This window comes from Triplophysa dalaica, chromosome 11 (genome assembly GCF_015846415.1).
Source record: "Triplophysa dalaica isolate WHDGS20190420 chromosome 11, ASM1584641v1, whole genome shotgun sequence".
NCBI lineage: Eukaryota > Metazoa > Chordata > Actinopteri > Cypriniformes > Nemacheilidae > Triplophysa > Triplophysa dalaica.
In genome coordinates, this window is record NC_079552.1 from 11,194,074 (window position 1) to 11,209,148 (window position 15,075).

General features: G+C 38.9%; 2 protein-coding genes across 2 annotated transcripts in view; one reads left to right on the forward strand and one right to left on the reverse strand.

Moving 5' to 3' along the window:
• sertad2b (SERTA domain containing 2b) overlaps window positions 1-3,347 on the reverse strand; it is a 31,605-nt gene extending 28,258 nt beyond the window's left edge. Inside the window, exon 1 of the mRNA XM_056761303.1 lies at window positions 3,105-3,347. The gene's annotated coding sequence lies outside the window, so the exon portion shown is untranslated. The remainder of the gene's footprint in view (window positions 1-3,104) is intronic.
• A 3,825-nt stretch (window positions 3,348-7,172) lies between these two features.
• slc1a4 (solute carrier family 1 member 4) lies at window positions 7,173-14,669 on the forward strand. The gene is made up of 8 exons (XM_056761174.1): window positions 7,173-7,896; window positions 9,113-9,155; window positions 10,130-10,195; window positions 11,020-11,186; window positions 11,333-11,566; window positions 11,732-11,926; window positions 12,914-13,048; window positions 13,285-14,669. Exons 1-8 carry the CDS (start codon window positions 7,385-7,387, stop codon window positions 13,535-13,537), a joined length of 1,605 nt encoding a protein of 534 aa, XP_056617152.1. The 5' UTR covers window positions 7,173-7,384; the 3' UTR covers window positions 13,538-14,669.
• Window positions 14,670-15,075: the final 406 nt, after the last annotated feature.

Genomic DNA, 15,075 nt, shown 5'->3' on the forward strand with positions numbered 1-15,075 from the left:
GTGACCATATTTTATAAAGACCTCTGTGCTTCTGTATTTTTATGCCATGTAAAAGGAGCTTTATGTCAAAATGAGATTTTGGAATTTAGACTGCTTTAATTTTTTATGTTCATATTATTATGTAAATTGTAAATTCATCACATATTGTTCAACTTGCCCCTGACATGAACTTGCTGTATCCCTAACATGGGCCAATTTTCTCACACATTACACATCAAATTTCATTTCAAAGATAACTTATGTAAAAAGTGTCATATCTTAACCAAAATAGTACACATTTACTGTATTTGACTCATGATTTATATAAATTCTGACAAATGCATTTACACGCAACACTAACTCTTCTAGTCAGCATAAAGAGATGTATTATCAAAACTGATCATCAAATTTGAGTTGCCAAAATCTGTTTGCCAGGAAAACTCAAATATCTACCGACAAGGCAAGAATATTTTGTACAAGTGAAGAATGAAAGACTTTCACATGTTCCACATTTGAGTGCTGCAAATGTTTCTCGTGCTAGTGGAAAGAAAGGCTGCATTGAGGATATGCCAGATAGACAGACAGAAAAACAGAGAGCAAGAGAGAAAGTGAAGTTTTCCCTGAATTTTTCCCGAGAGAAATTTTGGGCCCACAAAGCACATTTAATATTATTTGATGCAAATTCCCCCCTGATGATCGTGTCCTCATCTCACCTTCAGCACATTAACTGAACCCCAACACGTCATGTCACTTGCCTGAGCCACTGAATGGCACAGTGCAGACAGCAAAACCATTACAAACCATTGAAAAAAAAAACTGTGTTGAGGAAATGAAACTTCTGGAATTTTAACATTAGGTTGATTTCCAACAGCACTTTGAAGTAAACATTAGAGCTGCATTTAGGTGATTATGTCAATTATGAATTATTTGCTAACTTTGCACAAACTACCTTCAAAAAACTCTAGCTATCTATTCATCTTATGTTCTAAAATCGGAAGAAACTATTACATATTTCCACATCCAAATGCATGAATACATTACATTTTTGGCTATCTTTAATCCACATGCAAGCGAAGAACAAGTGTCTAAAGTTAAGCTTCAATCAGTGTAAGAGGTGAAGCCTTTTCTCCAGCAAACGCTGAGAATGGTTTGTTGATGGAGAATCCCCTCTGAGCTATGCTTTTCCAAGGCCCCTCTACGGCTCTGTCTCACTGGCCTCCTCCTTCTTTAAAGGTGGGTGTATGAAATATTAATGCTGCAGTACAACTGGCTGTAGAAAGAGGCCTCTCTTTCTCTCTCACTCTCTCTCTCTCTCGGAGTGTGCGTTTTGGAGAGACAGCCGGCATTGCCGCTGTTCCAGAGACAGACACCCGATCTCTACAAAGCTCTCCAACCTGCTGGGGCCTCCACTGCCACTGCTTCTGCACAGCATTTCAGTTAAACATTGATCCAATATCAGCCTTTTTCTTTTAATTGTAATCTCACAAGCATAAACAGCTAAAATTACTTTCACATATATTATTATGATTACTGTATAAAAAAAGAATGACAACATCCGTGTCTGGCAGTGGTACATGTTTAATAAAAACTCCTGTTTGTAAATAATAAAGAGGGGTAAGATCACAAAAGATGAAAAATGCGTGAACTAACCTTTTGTAAACTGTTACTTCAGATAATAAAAAAAATGATGAATTACATCACACACCATAGCGACAGCAACATAACAAGCCTGTAAGGTACAGGCCACAGGTTACATCTTAAGTGGAGTCTTGACACATCACTCTGGAGGTTTAGCATTCAAAAACTCCAGGTTGTCAGTGTGCCTGATGCTTCAGAGTTCAATACAGTGAATGCGCTTCCTGCACATTATAATGAAAAGCAGGTCAGTGCCTGAGGCTCTGGCAGTTCATTTACACAGAATTCAATGCAAATGCATTTGAGCGATTCAGTAACATTGGTTTATAATTCACAGCACATTAAAATATAACCTGGCAGAAAATGTAACAATCCTAATGCTATGCATTTAAGCGGGAAACCTTTTAAAGACCCAATTTGGGCCTAAATCTATGTTAGGGACTACTAGATTGTTTTACACAGAATAGGCAATAGAATAACATACACACCCCTGGGTGATAAAAGGAATTTTGCATACAGATGAGATGCACTTATTTTCCATGTACACATTGCATTGGTCATCAGTCCTTAATGAAGACCTAATCCTATGCAACCACCATTTTAAACCTTTAAAAAGTGTGCAGTTTCTAATGGATCTTACATGCATGCAAAACTGATTTTACCGTTTTTAAAGGTGTCTGAGTGGAGTATTTTAATTGGTCAACAAATCTGAACTCTGAGCTCTCTGACCGACAGAGAACTGTACACAGCACACTCCCTAATCTGGATTATCATCTAAATTAGATGTGTCTCTAATCCACCACTGCCAAACTCTCGCCTTTAACCACTTGATTCCAGACCAGTGGATAGCCCAAGTGGACTTGCTTATCTGACATTTCTGGTGCTGAAGTCTTTTCCAACTAGTTTGTCGTCAATACTACTAAACATTCAAACATAAGACATTATTCTGTTTCCAAAGCCACTACAAATATAAAGCAGACCATTATTGTTGAATATTTGAGCAAGAATTTGTATTCAAATAAGCGAAAGTAATTTGAAAATAATGTGAAATTACAATCATACAAAACATAAAACTCAGAACTAGAAGCAGCTAAATAAAGAGGTCAGAAAACCCGTCAGCCCCCTGATACTCATGCAGCAGTTATCAGTATACAAAACAGGAACTTTAGGCTACTGTACGCACTTGGACATGTCTCACGGAAAACAGTTATAATACCAAAGACAAAAATGCATTGGTCAATTACAGGCGACTATCAACACAGCGATCATAAGTATGTCATGTGGCTCTCCTCTTTGGAAAAAAAACTGTTTTACATCCAAAGAATTTCAGTGCTTACTATGACATGCGTTTACAGTAAGTACAACTGCTACAGAAGCAAGATGTGCAAACAGGTTAATAGGGTCAATATTTGCACGTCTGCAGCGATGAACCATCTACTATTTGACCAACATCGCGATTTTGTTGATAATTCAACAGAGTGTCCACTCACCCTTCTTGAAGGACTTGTGCGATCCTGATCAAGTGTAAATCACTGAGTGCTCGGCGGAACTCTAGCACGCGTTACATTGTATCAGTGCATGTTGCACGCCTCGGATTGTCGACATGATTTCACATGGCACTTTATGACCGTCCCGTGCCTCATCAGCCTGAGAATAAAGTGAACTGTTGCACATGTGAGTCAGACTTTTAAGTGTCCCCAAAAGTACTACTAGGCAGGTGGTCTTCTTCTGTGACTGCGCGTCGCAAACACAAGACATGGGTTTGAATGATAGGTTGTCCTGTGAATCGAGGCTGGATCTCTGCTGTGTGCCCCGCCCTCTTCTCGCAGAATCAACCAATAGAACTGTAGAACGGGCTTCTGTTCGACATGTTATTTAAAGAGCCTGACATCTCTCGTCTGATTTAATTTTCAAAGCTCAAGGAAAGTATAAGCGTTGCGTAAAATCTGAGCTCAGAATTCATTCAATAGATCAAAATCTACATAAAATGTGCAGACGCAAAATTACAGTTTAAATATTGTAACATATTTTTTTGCAGGAAACACCCAATGGGTCGCTGTAGACCTTAAAAAAATAGTGGTAAATTCTTGAGTAGGTAAAATGACATGAAACCGTCTTGAGTTCTCCAAGTGGCGGAACAGAGAAAAGGCAGCATGCTCTGGCAAGATGCCCAACGACAGCTTGGCTCAATCCTTTTTGTTACAATCTCTTCACTTCAACAATCTCTTCGTCATAACAGGAAATGGACTGTTCAAAAAAGCCTGCAACTGCGGAAAATAGGTATTAACTGAAAAAGAAGGTCTGGCCTTGCTGAGAGAGAGCGAGTGAGATAGACAGTGAGACAAGAGAGAGTGGTGTTTTCTCGCAATGTTTTCTCCCATTGGTCTGTTTTTCTGTGAACAGCAAGGAAATATTGAGTTTTGACTCTAGTGTTTGACTAAATGGGACAAAGGAACAAGTGTGTTTGTGTGTGACTCAGCTGATGGAGAATGGTCTGATGGAATAAGTGCAAACAGTCATTCATAGAGTCTGACATCGGATTTTAGGGTATGGCTTGTCCTGACAGACATGCAGTGGATGTGGATAGTCTATCGTTTAATTAGACTATCAACAACCACTCTGGGGCAGTCGTGGCCTATGGATCTCCAACCCTGCTCCTGGTGAGCTACTGTCCTGGAGATTTCATCTCCAACCCCAATCAAACACACCTGGACCATCTAATAAAGATGTTCAGGGCTGCTTGATAATTACAGACAGGTGTGCTGAAGTAGGATTGGAGCTGCAGTTTGCAGGATGGTAGCTCACTGGGAACAGGGTTGGAGATGCCTGGGTTAGAGACTCGGACTTGAAACCCAAATGTTGCCAGTTCGAGCCTCAGTACCATCAGGGATTGTAGGTGGGGGGAGGGAATGATCAATGCTCTCCTGCAACTTCGATGCCACGGCTGAGGTGAGACCCTTGAGCAGGACACCGTTCCACCCAACTGGACCCCGGGCGCCATAGCAATGGCTGCTCACTGCTCTGGGTGTGTGTGCACTAGGATGGGTTAAATGCAGAGCACAAATTCAGAGTATGGAACACCATACTTGGGATCACATCACTTTTTACTCACACTTAAATTTTCTTTGACAGGACGGACTTAAAAAAGCCCCACAATAGCCGAAGAATTTATCATCCATGTATGTGAGTTTACAACCACACCCGTTGTTAAAGGAACTTCGTCCAAAAAAGAAAATTCTTCAAGTTGTTCCAAATCTGAATATTTTTTTCTGTTCTGATGAACACAGAGAAAGATATTTGGAAGAATGCTTATCATCCTAATCTTTGAGGTGTTTTTGTTTAGACTTCCTGTGAGCAACTATATAGCTAATGGCAGTCATATTAAGATTAATTGTGGTCCCCAAAGGGACAAGCTCAATGTGTCCAATTTGAAGTTGCCGCAATAGCCGGTACAAACGCAAACATGTCTACAAAATATTTGTTTTTACATTTTTCCTCGCACCAGAGCTGAATGGATGTTGCTCACACTATGATCTGCATTCATTATTTTAGTCTGAATGTCCTTTTTCCTGTAAAATTCACCTTCTTGACTGCAATAACTAATAAACATCGTTCAAAGGCAGGCATTTATGCTGAGAGTGACACTAAATGTATAGAAATATCTTTATTATATTTCATAGATTATATATAAACAAAACAGCACAACTAAATAAAAAGTATGCAAATAGTGGTATAATAAAATAAGCAGCAGTTAAAATGTAGCTGTTTGCATTTTTTATATGTATTTAGCAGTTTAAAACTTAATAGGCTGAAGCAAACCTTCCTGCCAGCGGATCGCAGCTACATGAATAAATTAACATTTGCAGGATATGACATTTTCATTCATTTGGCAGACGCTTTTATCCAAATCACAATTCATATTTTGTCAACACGCTAAACAGTACTGATAGCCTATTTACCAGGTCATGTTACAATGAGGATTAAAGCTGAAGTAAACAAGGGAGAGAATGAGCAACATGAAATATATTTTTTAAAAGACATAAAAACAGATAGTAACTGGTTATTATGTCTTGAGTTGTTTTAAGAAAGGTGTGATGGATGCTATTGCTCGGTGGAGATCTGCGATACAAGAGCAACCAGCTCTTTCTTCTGTTATTAGTTATAAAGATCCAGGAATGATTTTGCCCCTCATTGACTACTAGGAAAAAATAAAATGGTAGTCAAAAGTGCCCCAGAACTGTTTGCTGTCCTACATTCGTCAAAATGTCTTTTCTGTTCAATAGAACAAATAAAGTATTATGGGAGTCAATTGGGGGCAAGATTGGTTTGAACATAATGTTCATCAGAACAAAGCGGGTATACAGATTTGGAACAACTCGAGGTTGACTAAATGATGACTGAATTTTCATTTTTGGCTGAACTATCCCTTTAAAGTTCTTGTGCGGAAACAATTTACAAGACAAAATACTGACATCTAGTGGTTTATGAATATTGTTGCAATCACGTAGTTACAACACAAAACAGTCAGACAATTAAAACGGGAATTTCTCGGTGTACGGTATTCTTCAAATCCGATTGTGTGATAAGAAACCGATACTGCAATATTTTAGATACTCATCTCGTCTTTTATTTAAAAAAAATTAGTAGAATAAAATGCTTGCCTTTATAATAATTGAAGATACATTTTTCAATAATATATTTTTTTATTTCAAACATGGCTTATATGTTGAGCCCATATATTTTGTAAGTGTAGCTAGATTTGTACTGCAAACACAACTAGGTAAATCTGGTATGAGCAGGTTCTAAATAGACATAGCTCATCTTTCTAACAGCTGAGTTCAAGTATGTGGTTTGATCTTACACAGGGGTGTCGTCATAGGCCAAGTGATGAGGATGTACCACAAGAGATTTTCTATGATCAGTAGGCCCAGGGGAAGTTGACCATTCATAAAAATGTGTCTTGAGCCTTTACATTTTCTCAAGACACCTACGATTTCACTCATCATTTACGCTGGTCCTACAGTCGACCCTTTTTCTGTGCAATACTTTTAAATCTTTTAAATTATTCTTTCAGTTTGCAATAACATGCATGGTAATACTGGAACCACCATAGGGCCTAAAATTTAATTTAAAGCACCTTCACAGTGGGGTATCATAGTGTGACATAGTAATGACAAGAGCGCATTCGGCTTCCCGGGCTCCTTGTGCACCTGTGAACTGTTATTTTTGTAACAAAATAGTCTCAGGGAAAAAGAAAATACAGACAGTTGAGAAAGTTTCACATCCTGTTTTAGCATTGGGAGAAACACACATGACAGTCTGATTTGTAAAGTGATTTGTTACGGATATTGTCTGAAAACAGAGAAAAAGAAGAAATGTACTGAATACTGTGTTTCAAAAAGAGGCCAAAATTCCCAAATTAACGTCAATAAAACAAACGCAATTGTACACATTGCAAACAACAATCCACTACATTAACGATCAATAATAAAGTCAATTATACAGTATTAATTAAATAATACTATTATATATTGCACATTGAATTGGGGATGCGGACATTGGCAACCCTTTGCCTTGTTGCATCATTTCAGGTGATAGTGCGCATGCTCGTACTGTGTCTTCCCTCTTCTGGTCTTCTGGTGGAGTGCCCATAACTCTTTGCCGGCTGGTTTTACAAGCGATAGTCAGTCGTTCTCTTCAATTGCGAGCACGCTGTTGATGCGAGACCGGTGCCCGTTATAAACGGCTTGTGAGACGCGTAAGAAAGACCATGGAGGAAAAGAAGAGCGAAATCAACGGACACGCGGGTCTCAAAGACCCGATACCAACGATCCCAATTAAATCTGAAAAGAAAAGCTTCAAAGACCGATTCGTGCTCTTTTTAAAAAGAAATCTTTTAGTGATAATGACGGTGTCGGGGGTCCTGGTGGGCGTCGGGCTCGGAATGATGGTCCGGAACATGCACCTAACACGAGCGCAAATTACATATTTCGCCTTTCCTGGAGAAATGCTGCTACGGATGCTCAAGATGATCATCCTTCCTTTAGTGGTCTGCAGTTTAATTTCGGGCGCTGCGAGTCTAGACACTCGCTCGCTGGGAAAGCTGGGAGGAATCGCCGTCGCTTACTTTTTGGTGACCACGCTGATTGCCTCATCCATCGGAGTCGCGCTCGCTTTCATCATCAAACCCGGCGTCGGAGCGGGAGCGCTCAACTCCAACCTTGGGCTTGAAGGCTTGAGCTCCAACAAAGAGACAACGGATTCGTTTTTAGACCTTGCAAGGTATTATTTAATTATGACAATAGTATTAGGACGACCATTGTATGTGAAAAGCGTGGGAGATTACATCCAGTTTCCCAGCATAAGGTGCTACTGTACGTGTGCAAGCAATACGTAAGCGAATACTGATGAATAACCGGCGATATTAAAGTGGTCAATTATAAATATACAGTTTAGCAGATCACGCGACATCAAATACATTATTGACATTTAAGTAGCCTAAAGCATACTTTTGCTGTTTAATGAATGTGTGTCTGAAGCATTTAAAGGGATAGTGAATCATCATTTACGCACCCTCATGTCATTTCAAACCTGTACGTCTTTCAGTGTAAACACAAAAGAAGATATTTTGAAGAATGTTGGTAACTGGCAACCATTCACTTGCATCGGTTTTGTGTCCATACAATGAATGGGTGTCTTTGCTGTTTGGTTACCAACTTTCTTCCAAAAATCTTCTTTTGTGTTTTGTGGAAGAAAGAAAGTCATACGAATTTATGACAAGTGACAAGAGGGTGATTAAATTATGACATTATTTTTATTTTAGGGTGAACTATCACTTTAAGCTTAGATCAATATATTTATTCAAATGCAAGATCAGCAGAACTATTCATCACTAGCCCAGAGATGTTATATATGGATTAATTGTAATTGTACATTCTTCTATGCAATAATGTAATACAGTCTTAAAGCATGACTATGTAAAGGGTTTTCCTAAAAATGCTCTCCTTTGTGCCTCAGAGTTCACACTCGGTGTTCACTGGATTAATCCTCTTTTTACAGCAGGTCATGTGAGACTGAACTGAAGTCATGCATGATAACTGTTAGAGTAAACATATCTGCTTTGTTCAGTACACTGACCTGTTTGTGTATTGCTCTTAGTGTTTTAATTGCTGCCGTCACAATGTAAATGAACTTTTTGGTTAAAGAATACCATTAAAACATAATTTAGATCAGAATCTGTCTTACTCAAGTAAGTCTATTTATTCTGTAGCCTAAGTAAAGAAATAGCCTACCTATTTGTGAAATAGATAAAGTCATTTATCTGTAAGCATGCAGTAAATGGAAAACACATTCCTGCACATTTCCCAATTCTGTCCAAATTTCTCCCAAGTGGTGGGAATTTACCAAAGGAACATCCTTGTTAACCGTCTGTGATGATAAGAAGTAATTTCATCACATGCCTTTATCACTTTTTTATCTTGTTTGTTTTTCCTTTTAGAAACCTTTTTCCATCTAACCTGGTGGCCGCTGCTTTCCGATCAGTAAGTGTTTCTTTGCCTCTGTCTTTCTGTCTCTGTATTTCAAACACCACACATATAACACACATACACAGCAGAAGTCATTCAAAGAATGAATATCCGTGTTCTTTTCTCTGATGTCCACCTTCACATTAACAGCCCCTTTATCTCTAATTGAGACAGGACTAGTCCTTTTTGTCCCGGCTCAATAAATACCTTGCATCCTCTCTCACAACTGAGCAACCATGCTGTTACCATAGTGAGATGATTCCATTCCTTGATGCCTGGCAACCTGGCTTGCTTCACTGGGCCGTAACACACTGGAAACTGCTCGATATTGAGCACGCTCTATTTCAAAGAAAGGTCACGAGGTTCGCTCGTTGGCTGGGAGACAACATCTCCCATGCCCATACTGGAGCATGTGCTCAACCTATCTGACACAAACTAAACAGGACACTCAGGAATCATTAAGAAAATGAGAAAAAAAGAAGAGGTGCTTTTCCTAAAGGCTGGAGTAGTAGAAAGAGATTGGGCATTACGTGCAGATGTTTCTATATCCTGTGGGATTGTTATTGACACTTACTGGGATACAGTCCATTAAAGACTCAAAAATACCTAAGATTAATGTTAACAGCCAGTTAAAAAGTGGACTGGTTTTGAAAACTAATCGTTGCATACCTACTCAAGGTTGTTTCTTTATTTCTCATTGAAATAAACTCAAAGCTTCAATTTCTGGATCACTGGGTATTCCATCTCATATAATTAGAGTATTTTAAGGAGATGGGGTGCTGAATAGATGGGTTGTGGGGGATCTCTCATTGTCTCAGTGTAAATGCGTCTTTTGTTAGTATTTTGGCACCAGACATGCACAAAACAGACTCAGTTTATTCAATGAATAAGCAAATGCATCACGGTTTAATGTAGAGTTCAGGAACCCTTATATTGTAGATGTGATATCACAATTTATAGCTGATGTACCTCTATCCCTTTTTTCACAGTATGCCACAGATTACAAGACGGTTTTTGTCGGAAATGGAACGAACGGGACCCTCAACTACCAGAAGGTACATAATCTTTAACACATTTCACAAACCATCATATGTATTGATGCGTCATTTCTTCCCAATGTGACATCATTGTTGTATCGGCATTAGGGCATTCTATTTCCTGTATCTTAATCATACACTTTTATCATGGATGCGTAAAACGAGTCGGGCCGCTTGGCAAAAAACACGTAATAGTGGTTGTTTGGCATTCTTGAACGAGCATGCTGTTTGTTTGCACGGGGCCAGGGTTGACACAGCCAGTTTAGCTGCTTCTACACCACTGTGCACTCGAGCAACTGGAGGTGGCAAGCCTTTCCTGGACTTCTTCTTTTCATGAGACACAGCATTTGGGTTTTAGAATGAGGATGTGCAGATATCCAGCATTCACGTGATTTAGTTATTACCATTTGCCTTATACTTAAATCTACTATACAATCAGCCTTCCCACAAGTCGTTGGGTCTCCAACACATCCTGGCTTAGCTGAAATGTCTCATATCTTCTGGTGCATTAGCAAATATTTGGGGAAGCCCTCTGAAGGTACATAATTGCATAAGTAGGGCTTTCAGAAAGACCAGTGCTGTGTGCCAAGGGAGGAGTCATGTCTGATAAAGGCTGGAACAACAGAGGGATTTAACGCTTGCATAGTCTTTTCTAATCTGCATCTTTCTCTGACCTCAGCATGTTTAGTCCTTTGAAAGTCACTTGTCCATTCACAATCAAATCAGGAAACAGTATTTCCTTCTATTTGTGTCAAATATTTTGAAAATGTTATAACAAATGATTGTTCATTTGTGAACTGTAAGTCACTTTGTCGACTAACTATGATTTTGGTTGGTTGCAGGTTCCTTATGGAACAGAATTAGAGGGAATGAATATTCTAGGCCTTGTTCTCTTTGCGATGGTTTTTGGAGTTGCTTTAAAAAAGCTTGGAACAGAAGGAGAAGAGCTCATTCGTTTTTTCAACGCCTTCAATGAAGCCACTATGGTACTGGTGTCCTGGATCATGTGGTAAGTGAAGATCTTTAATCCAATTGAATTCATATAAAGAGTAAATGAAGTTAATGAATTTACCGTGTCAGCACTGATTGTTTTACGTTGTGATAGTCCTACAATACACAAACACTGTTTGTTATATTCTTCTCTTTGTTCTTCAGGTATGTGCCTTTTGGCATTATGTTCCTTGTAGGCAGTAAGATTGTTGAGATGGAAGATGTGGTACTGTTGGTCACTAGCTTGGGAAAATACATTTTTGCCTCTATCTTGGGTCACGTCATCCATGGTGGTATTGTACTACCACTTATCTACTTTGGATTCACTCGTGAAAATCCCTTCAGTTTCCTGTCCGGACTCATCACACCTTTTACGACAGCCTTTGCCACCTGCTCCAGGTACTGGTTATATCTCTAAATGCTGCCATAAATAGTAAAGAAACTTCTCAAAGGAAAAAGTATTTATTTTTATGAACATGTTGGTTAGTTCGATTTTCAGTCTTGCTAAATCTCAAACAGCGTTGTTTGAAACTTTGTCCTCTGCTCTTTTCTTTACCTGCGCAGCTCGGCAACTCTTCCCACTATGATGAAGTGTGTGGAGGAGAACAACGGCGTTGACAAAAGAATCAGCCGATTCATACTGCCGATCGGAGCCACAGTTAACATGGATGGAGCTGCAATTTTCCAGTGCGTTGCGGCTGTGTTTATCGCTCAGCTTAACAATGTGGAACTCAACGCAGGCCAGATCTTCACAATCCTGTGAGTGCATTTCAGCAGGAATATTTATAGTCACTGTGAACATTCTGTACACGTGATGTGTACTTGGTATCTAAAGCCTGAGGCAGGGTGTCTGATTTCTCTTAGCCGTTTTTGATGTTCAAATCACCAAAATAAACACACCCCTTTCGTCAGCGTTTGGCACGGCTAATGGCTGTCCTGTGCACGGTGCACCTTACTGCTGATTGGCTACAAGGTTGTTTTGGTACTCGGCCCGACTCAGTTGTCTAAAGCGTAATTCGGAAATCGGTTACCCCCCTTTAATGTACAAGCGATGCACACTCACTCTCTGGAGCTTGCTTCAGTCTGACAGGTCATGCTATTGAGGAGCGTGTAGAGAGCGATACAGAATGAGGAACTGAAGCACTCATAGACAAACTTTGGTTAAATGGATAGTTCACTCAAAAAAATTCTATCATCTTTTACTCACCTTTGAGATGTTCCAATCTGTATAAATTATGATGAACACAGAGAAAGTTATTTGAAAGGATGCTTGTAACCAAACAGTTCTTCGACCCCCTGGACTACCATAGTAGGAAAATTACTTTATATTTTTTTGATCTACTGAACACAAAAGAAGAAATTTTGAAAAATAAAGAAAGCAAACAGTTCTGGGGCACTTTTGACTACCATTGTCATTTTTCCTGCTATGTTAGTCAATGGGTGACCAAGAACTGTTTGATTACAAGCATTCATCCAAATATATTTCTCTGTGTTCAACCAAACAAAGAAATCTATTCAGGTTTGGAACAACTAGAGAGTAATTCATGGCCGAATTTTCGTTTTTGGGTGAACTATCCCTTTAAATGGAGAACATTTCTTTGTCAGACATCACTTCCATCCGTCATCTCTATTTGACAAACCTGTTTTGCTGCAGGGAATTAGTCTATGTAATAAGTGCTCTCTAAAATAAAACGTTATACAAGATAATAAAATAAAAACGTTACATTCTTGTTTGCTTCTTCACAGGGTGACAGCCACTGCCTCAAGTGTTGGAGCGGCCGGAATTCCAGCAGGAGGGATCATTACCATCGCTATCATTCTGGAAGCCATTGGCCTGCCAACTCATGACTTGTCACTCATGCTGGCTGTAGACTGGATTGTGTAAGAGAGCATCTTACATTTCACTAAAGAGGTTCATGATAAGGGTGGAAGTTAAATAAGTAACAAATCCTTTCACATACATATAAAGATTACTGCTTTGCTTCATCATTTTTTGTAAAGCTTTTGAAAAATCTTTTAAAGCTTCTTAAATGGCCTGTTCAGTACTTAAGATAAAGATCAAACATGTTGCTGTCAAATTACCAATTGTTGCATTAACAATTTTTGTGTGTTATTAGGGACCGCACCACCACTGTTGTGAACGTGGAAGGAGATGCTCTTGGTGCTGGCATTCTTCACCATATTAATCAGAAAGAGATGAAGAAGCAAAAGCAGCAGGAGGAGCAGGAACTTCAAGAAGTGAAGGTGGAGATGGTAGCTAATGTCAAGGCAGAAGAGGAGACCTCTCCTCTCGTCACACACAAGAACCGAGGAGACAACTCCTCATGGGAAACGCTCGATGTAAAGGATGGTGTGGAGTCTGTGCTGTAAAGTGTTTATTGTTATCTCACGCTACTTTGATATTTCTCTCTCACTCTTAAAAACCAGGGTGGGATGTCACCTCAGTGCAAAGTTTACTCCAGTCTGTGTGGCGGAACAGTAATGGTCAGTTTGAGGTGTGGTTGTAAATACGTAGTTTGAAAAAGAACAGGATCCCTTAAGATAATTATGGGATTTGTAGCAATTGTACCAATTGTGCCCAAATTAATGTGTTATCAGTTGTGTTTGGGAATGTGTCCTAGTTTACATGCAAAGGGAAGATTTTCTTTAGGTTGTCAGTTGCAGAGATGGGTTGTAATGAAAATCATTCACAGCCTGACCTCTTGCTCTCTTTGTTTGTTATATTTGAACTGATTCTGTGAAACATTAACTATTTGAAAGATGTACCGGAAAGTATTAGCTGTAAATATTTGTGTTGCTAATAGCAAATCCTATGAAGCTGTGGAACGATTTGGGAACTGTGTGATTTATTGAGAACTGTATCACGACTGTGCATGTGTGCTTGTGTTTTGAGCAGATCCAGAATCTGTGGTTTATGTTTTTTATACGTTCATGCTCTCTGATTTGAAACCAGAGGCATGATCAGAGAGTGATAGACAACTCAGGGTCACGGTTGATAATTGAACTTGATGACGAAAAAAATCAAAGTGTCAAATATTTCCTGGTAAATCTTCCTTCTCTTTACAGATTCATATTTGTCTTAAGAACAGCGCCGTAGAGACAAATAAGTGGTTTCTAGTGACACCAAGTGGTCAGTGCGGCGATAAGCAGTCTTTCAGTGGCAGTGAAGTTTTACCACTTATAAAAAGTTTTAAAAACAATTTTAAAATGTAATTTGATCTGCGTCAGGCGTTATAAAATAAGCCATGAATTAAATTAATTTATTGATTGTTTAGATTTTCTATCGCATTTTATTTTTGTAATTTTTTGTTACCAAAAGGTTCAAATGTGATGATTTACATGGACTCTAAAAGCAATTAATAAGCTATTCCAGTAATTTATGTGTTTTTCATATTGTTTTTCCACTCTCTTAGGTCTATGCGTTTTTGTCTTGTTACCGGTGCTTCTGTGACTGTCTGCCATTAAATTAATAAATTATAAATGATTGTGTCTCTGATTTACATTATGTGTAATCACCAGTGACTGTGTGGTATGGAGCTCTGGGTTTTCAAGCGGACCCGTTTTCCTGAAGGTGGCGCTAAGAGGGCAGCAAGCTAGTTACTTCCCTGCAGGCATTTGCACACAAAACATACATATTAAACATTTAAATTGGTCAAAAGGGAGTGAGTTCAATTATTTCTACGATAATCAGAATATTTGGAGATTGATTTTATGTAAAGCGCTGAAAAAATAAGCGATAAAGCATCGCTGCTGTCTCCAATAATGTACCTAAAAAAATGCTGTGGGACAGTAATCTTTTTAAAATTACGTGCAAATTATTCAAAAAGATTCTGCACATGCGTATTTTGACATTAAATCAGCACGAATGAACTTTTGCCTCGTGCAGTTTTAATGGCGTGAAATGCGAA

What these genes read in the sequence shown, in the direction of transcription:
- slc1a4 (XM_056761174.1), top strand. Translation starts at nt 7,385, where the DNA reads ATGGAGGAAAAGAAGAGCGAAATCAACGGACACGCGGGTCTCAAAGAC. An exon ending in TGGCCGCTGCTTTCCGATCA is followed by an intron (nt 9,156 to 10,129) that starts GTAAGTGTTTCT and finishes CTTTTTTCACAG; the next exon opens with TATGCCACAGATTACAAGAC. An exon ending in CTGGCTGTAGACTGGATTGT is followed by an intron (nt 13,049 to 13,284) that starts GTAAGAGAGCAT and finishes GTGTGTTATTAG; the next exon opens with GGACCGCACCACCACTGTTG.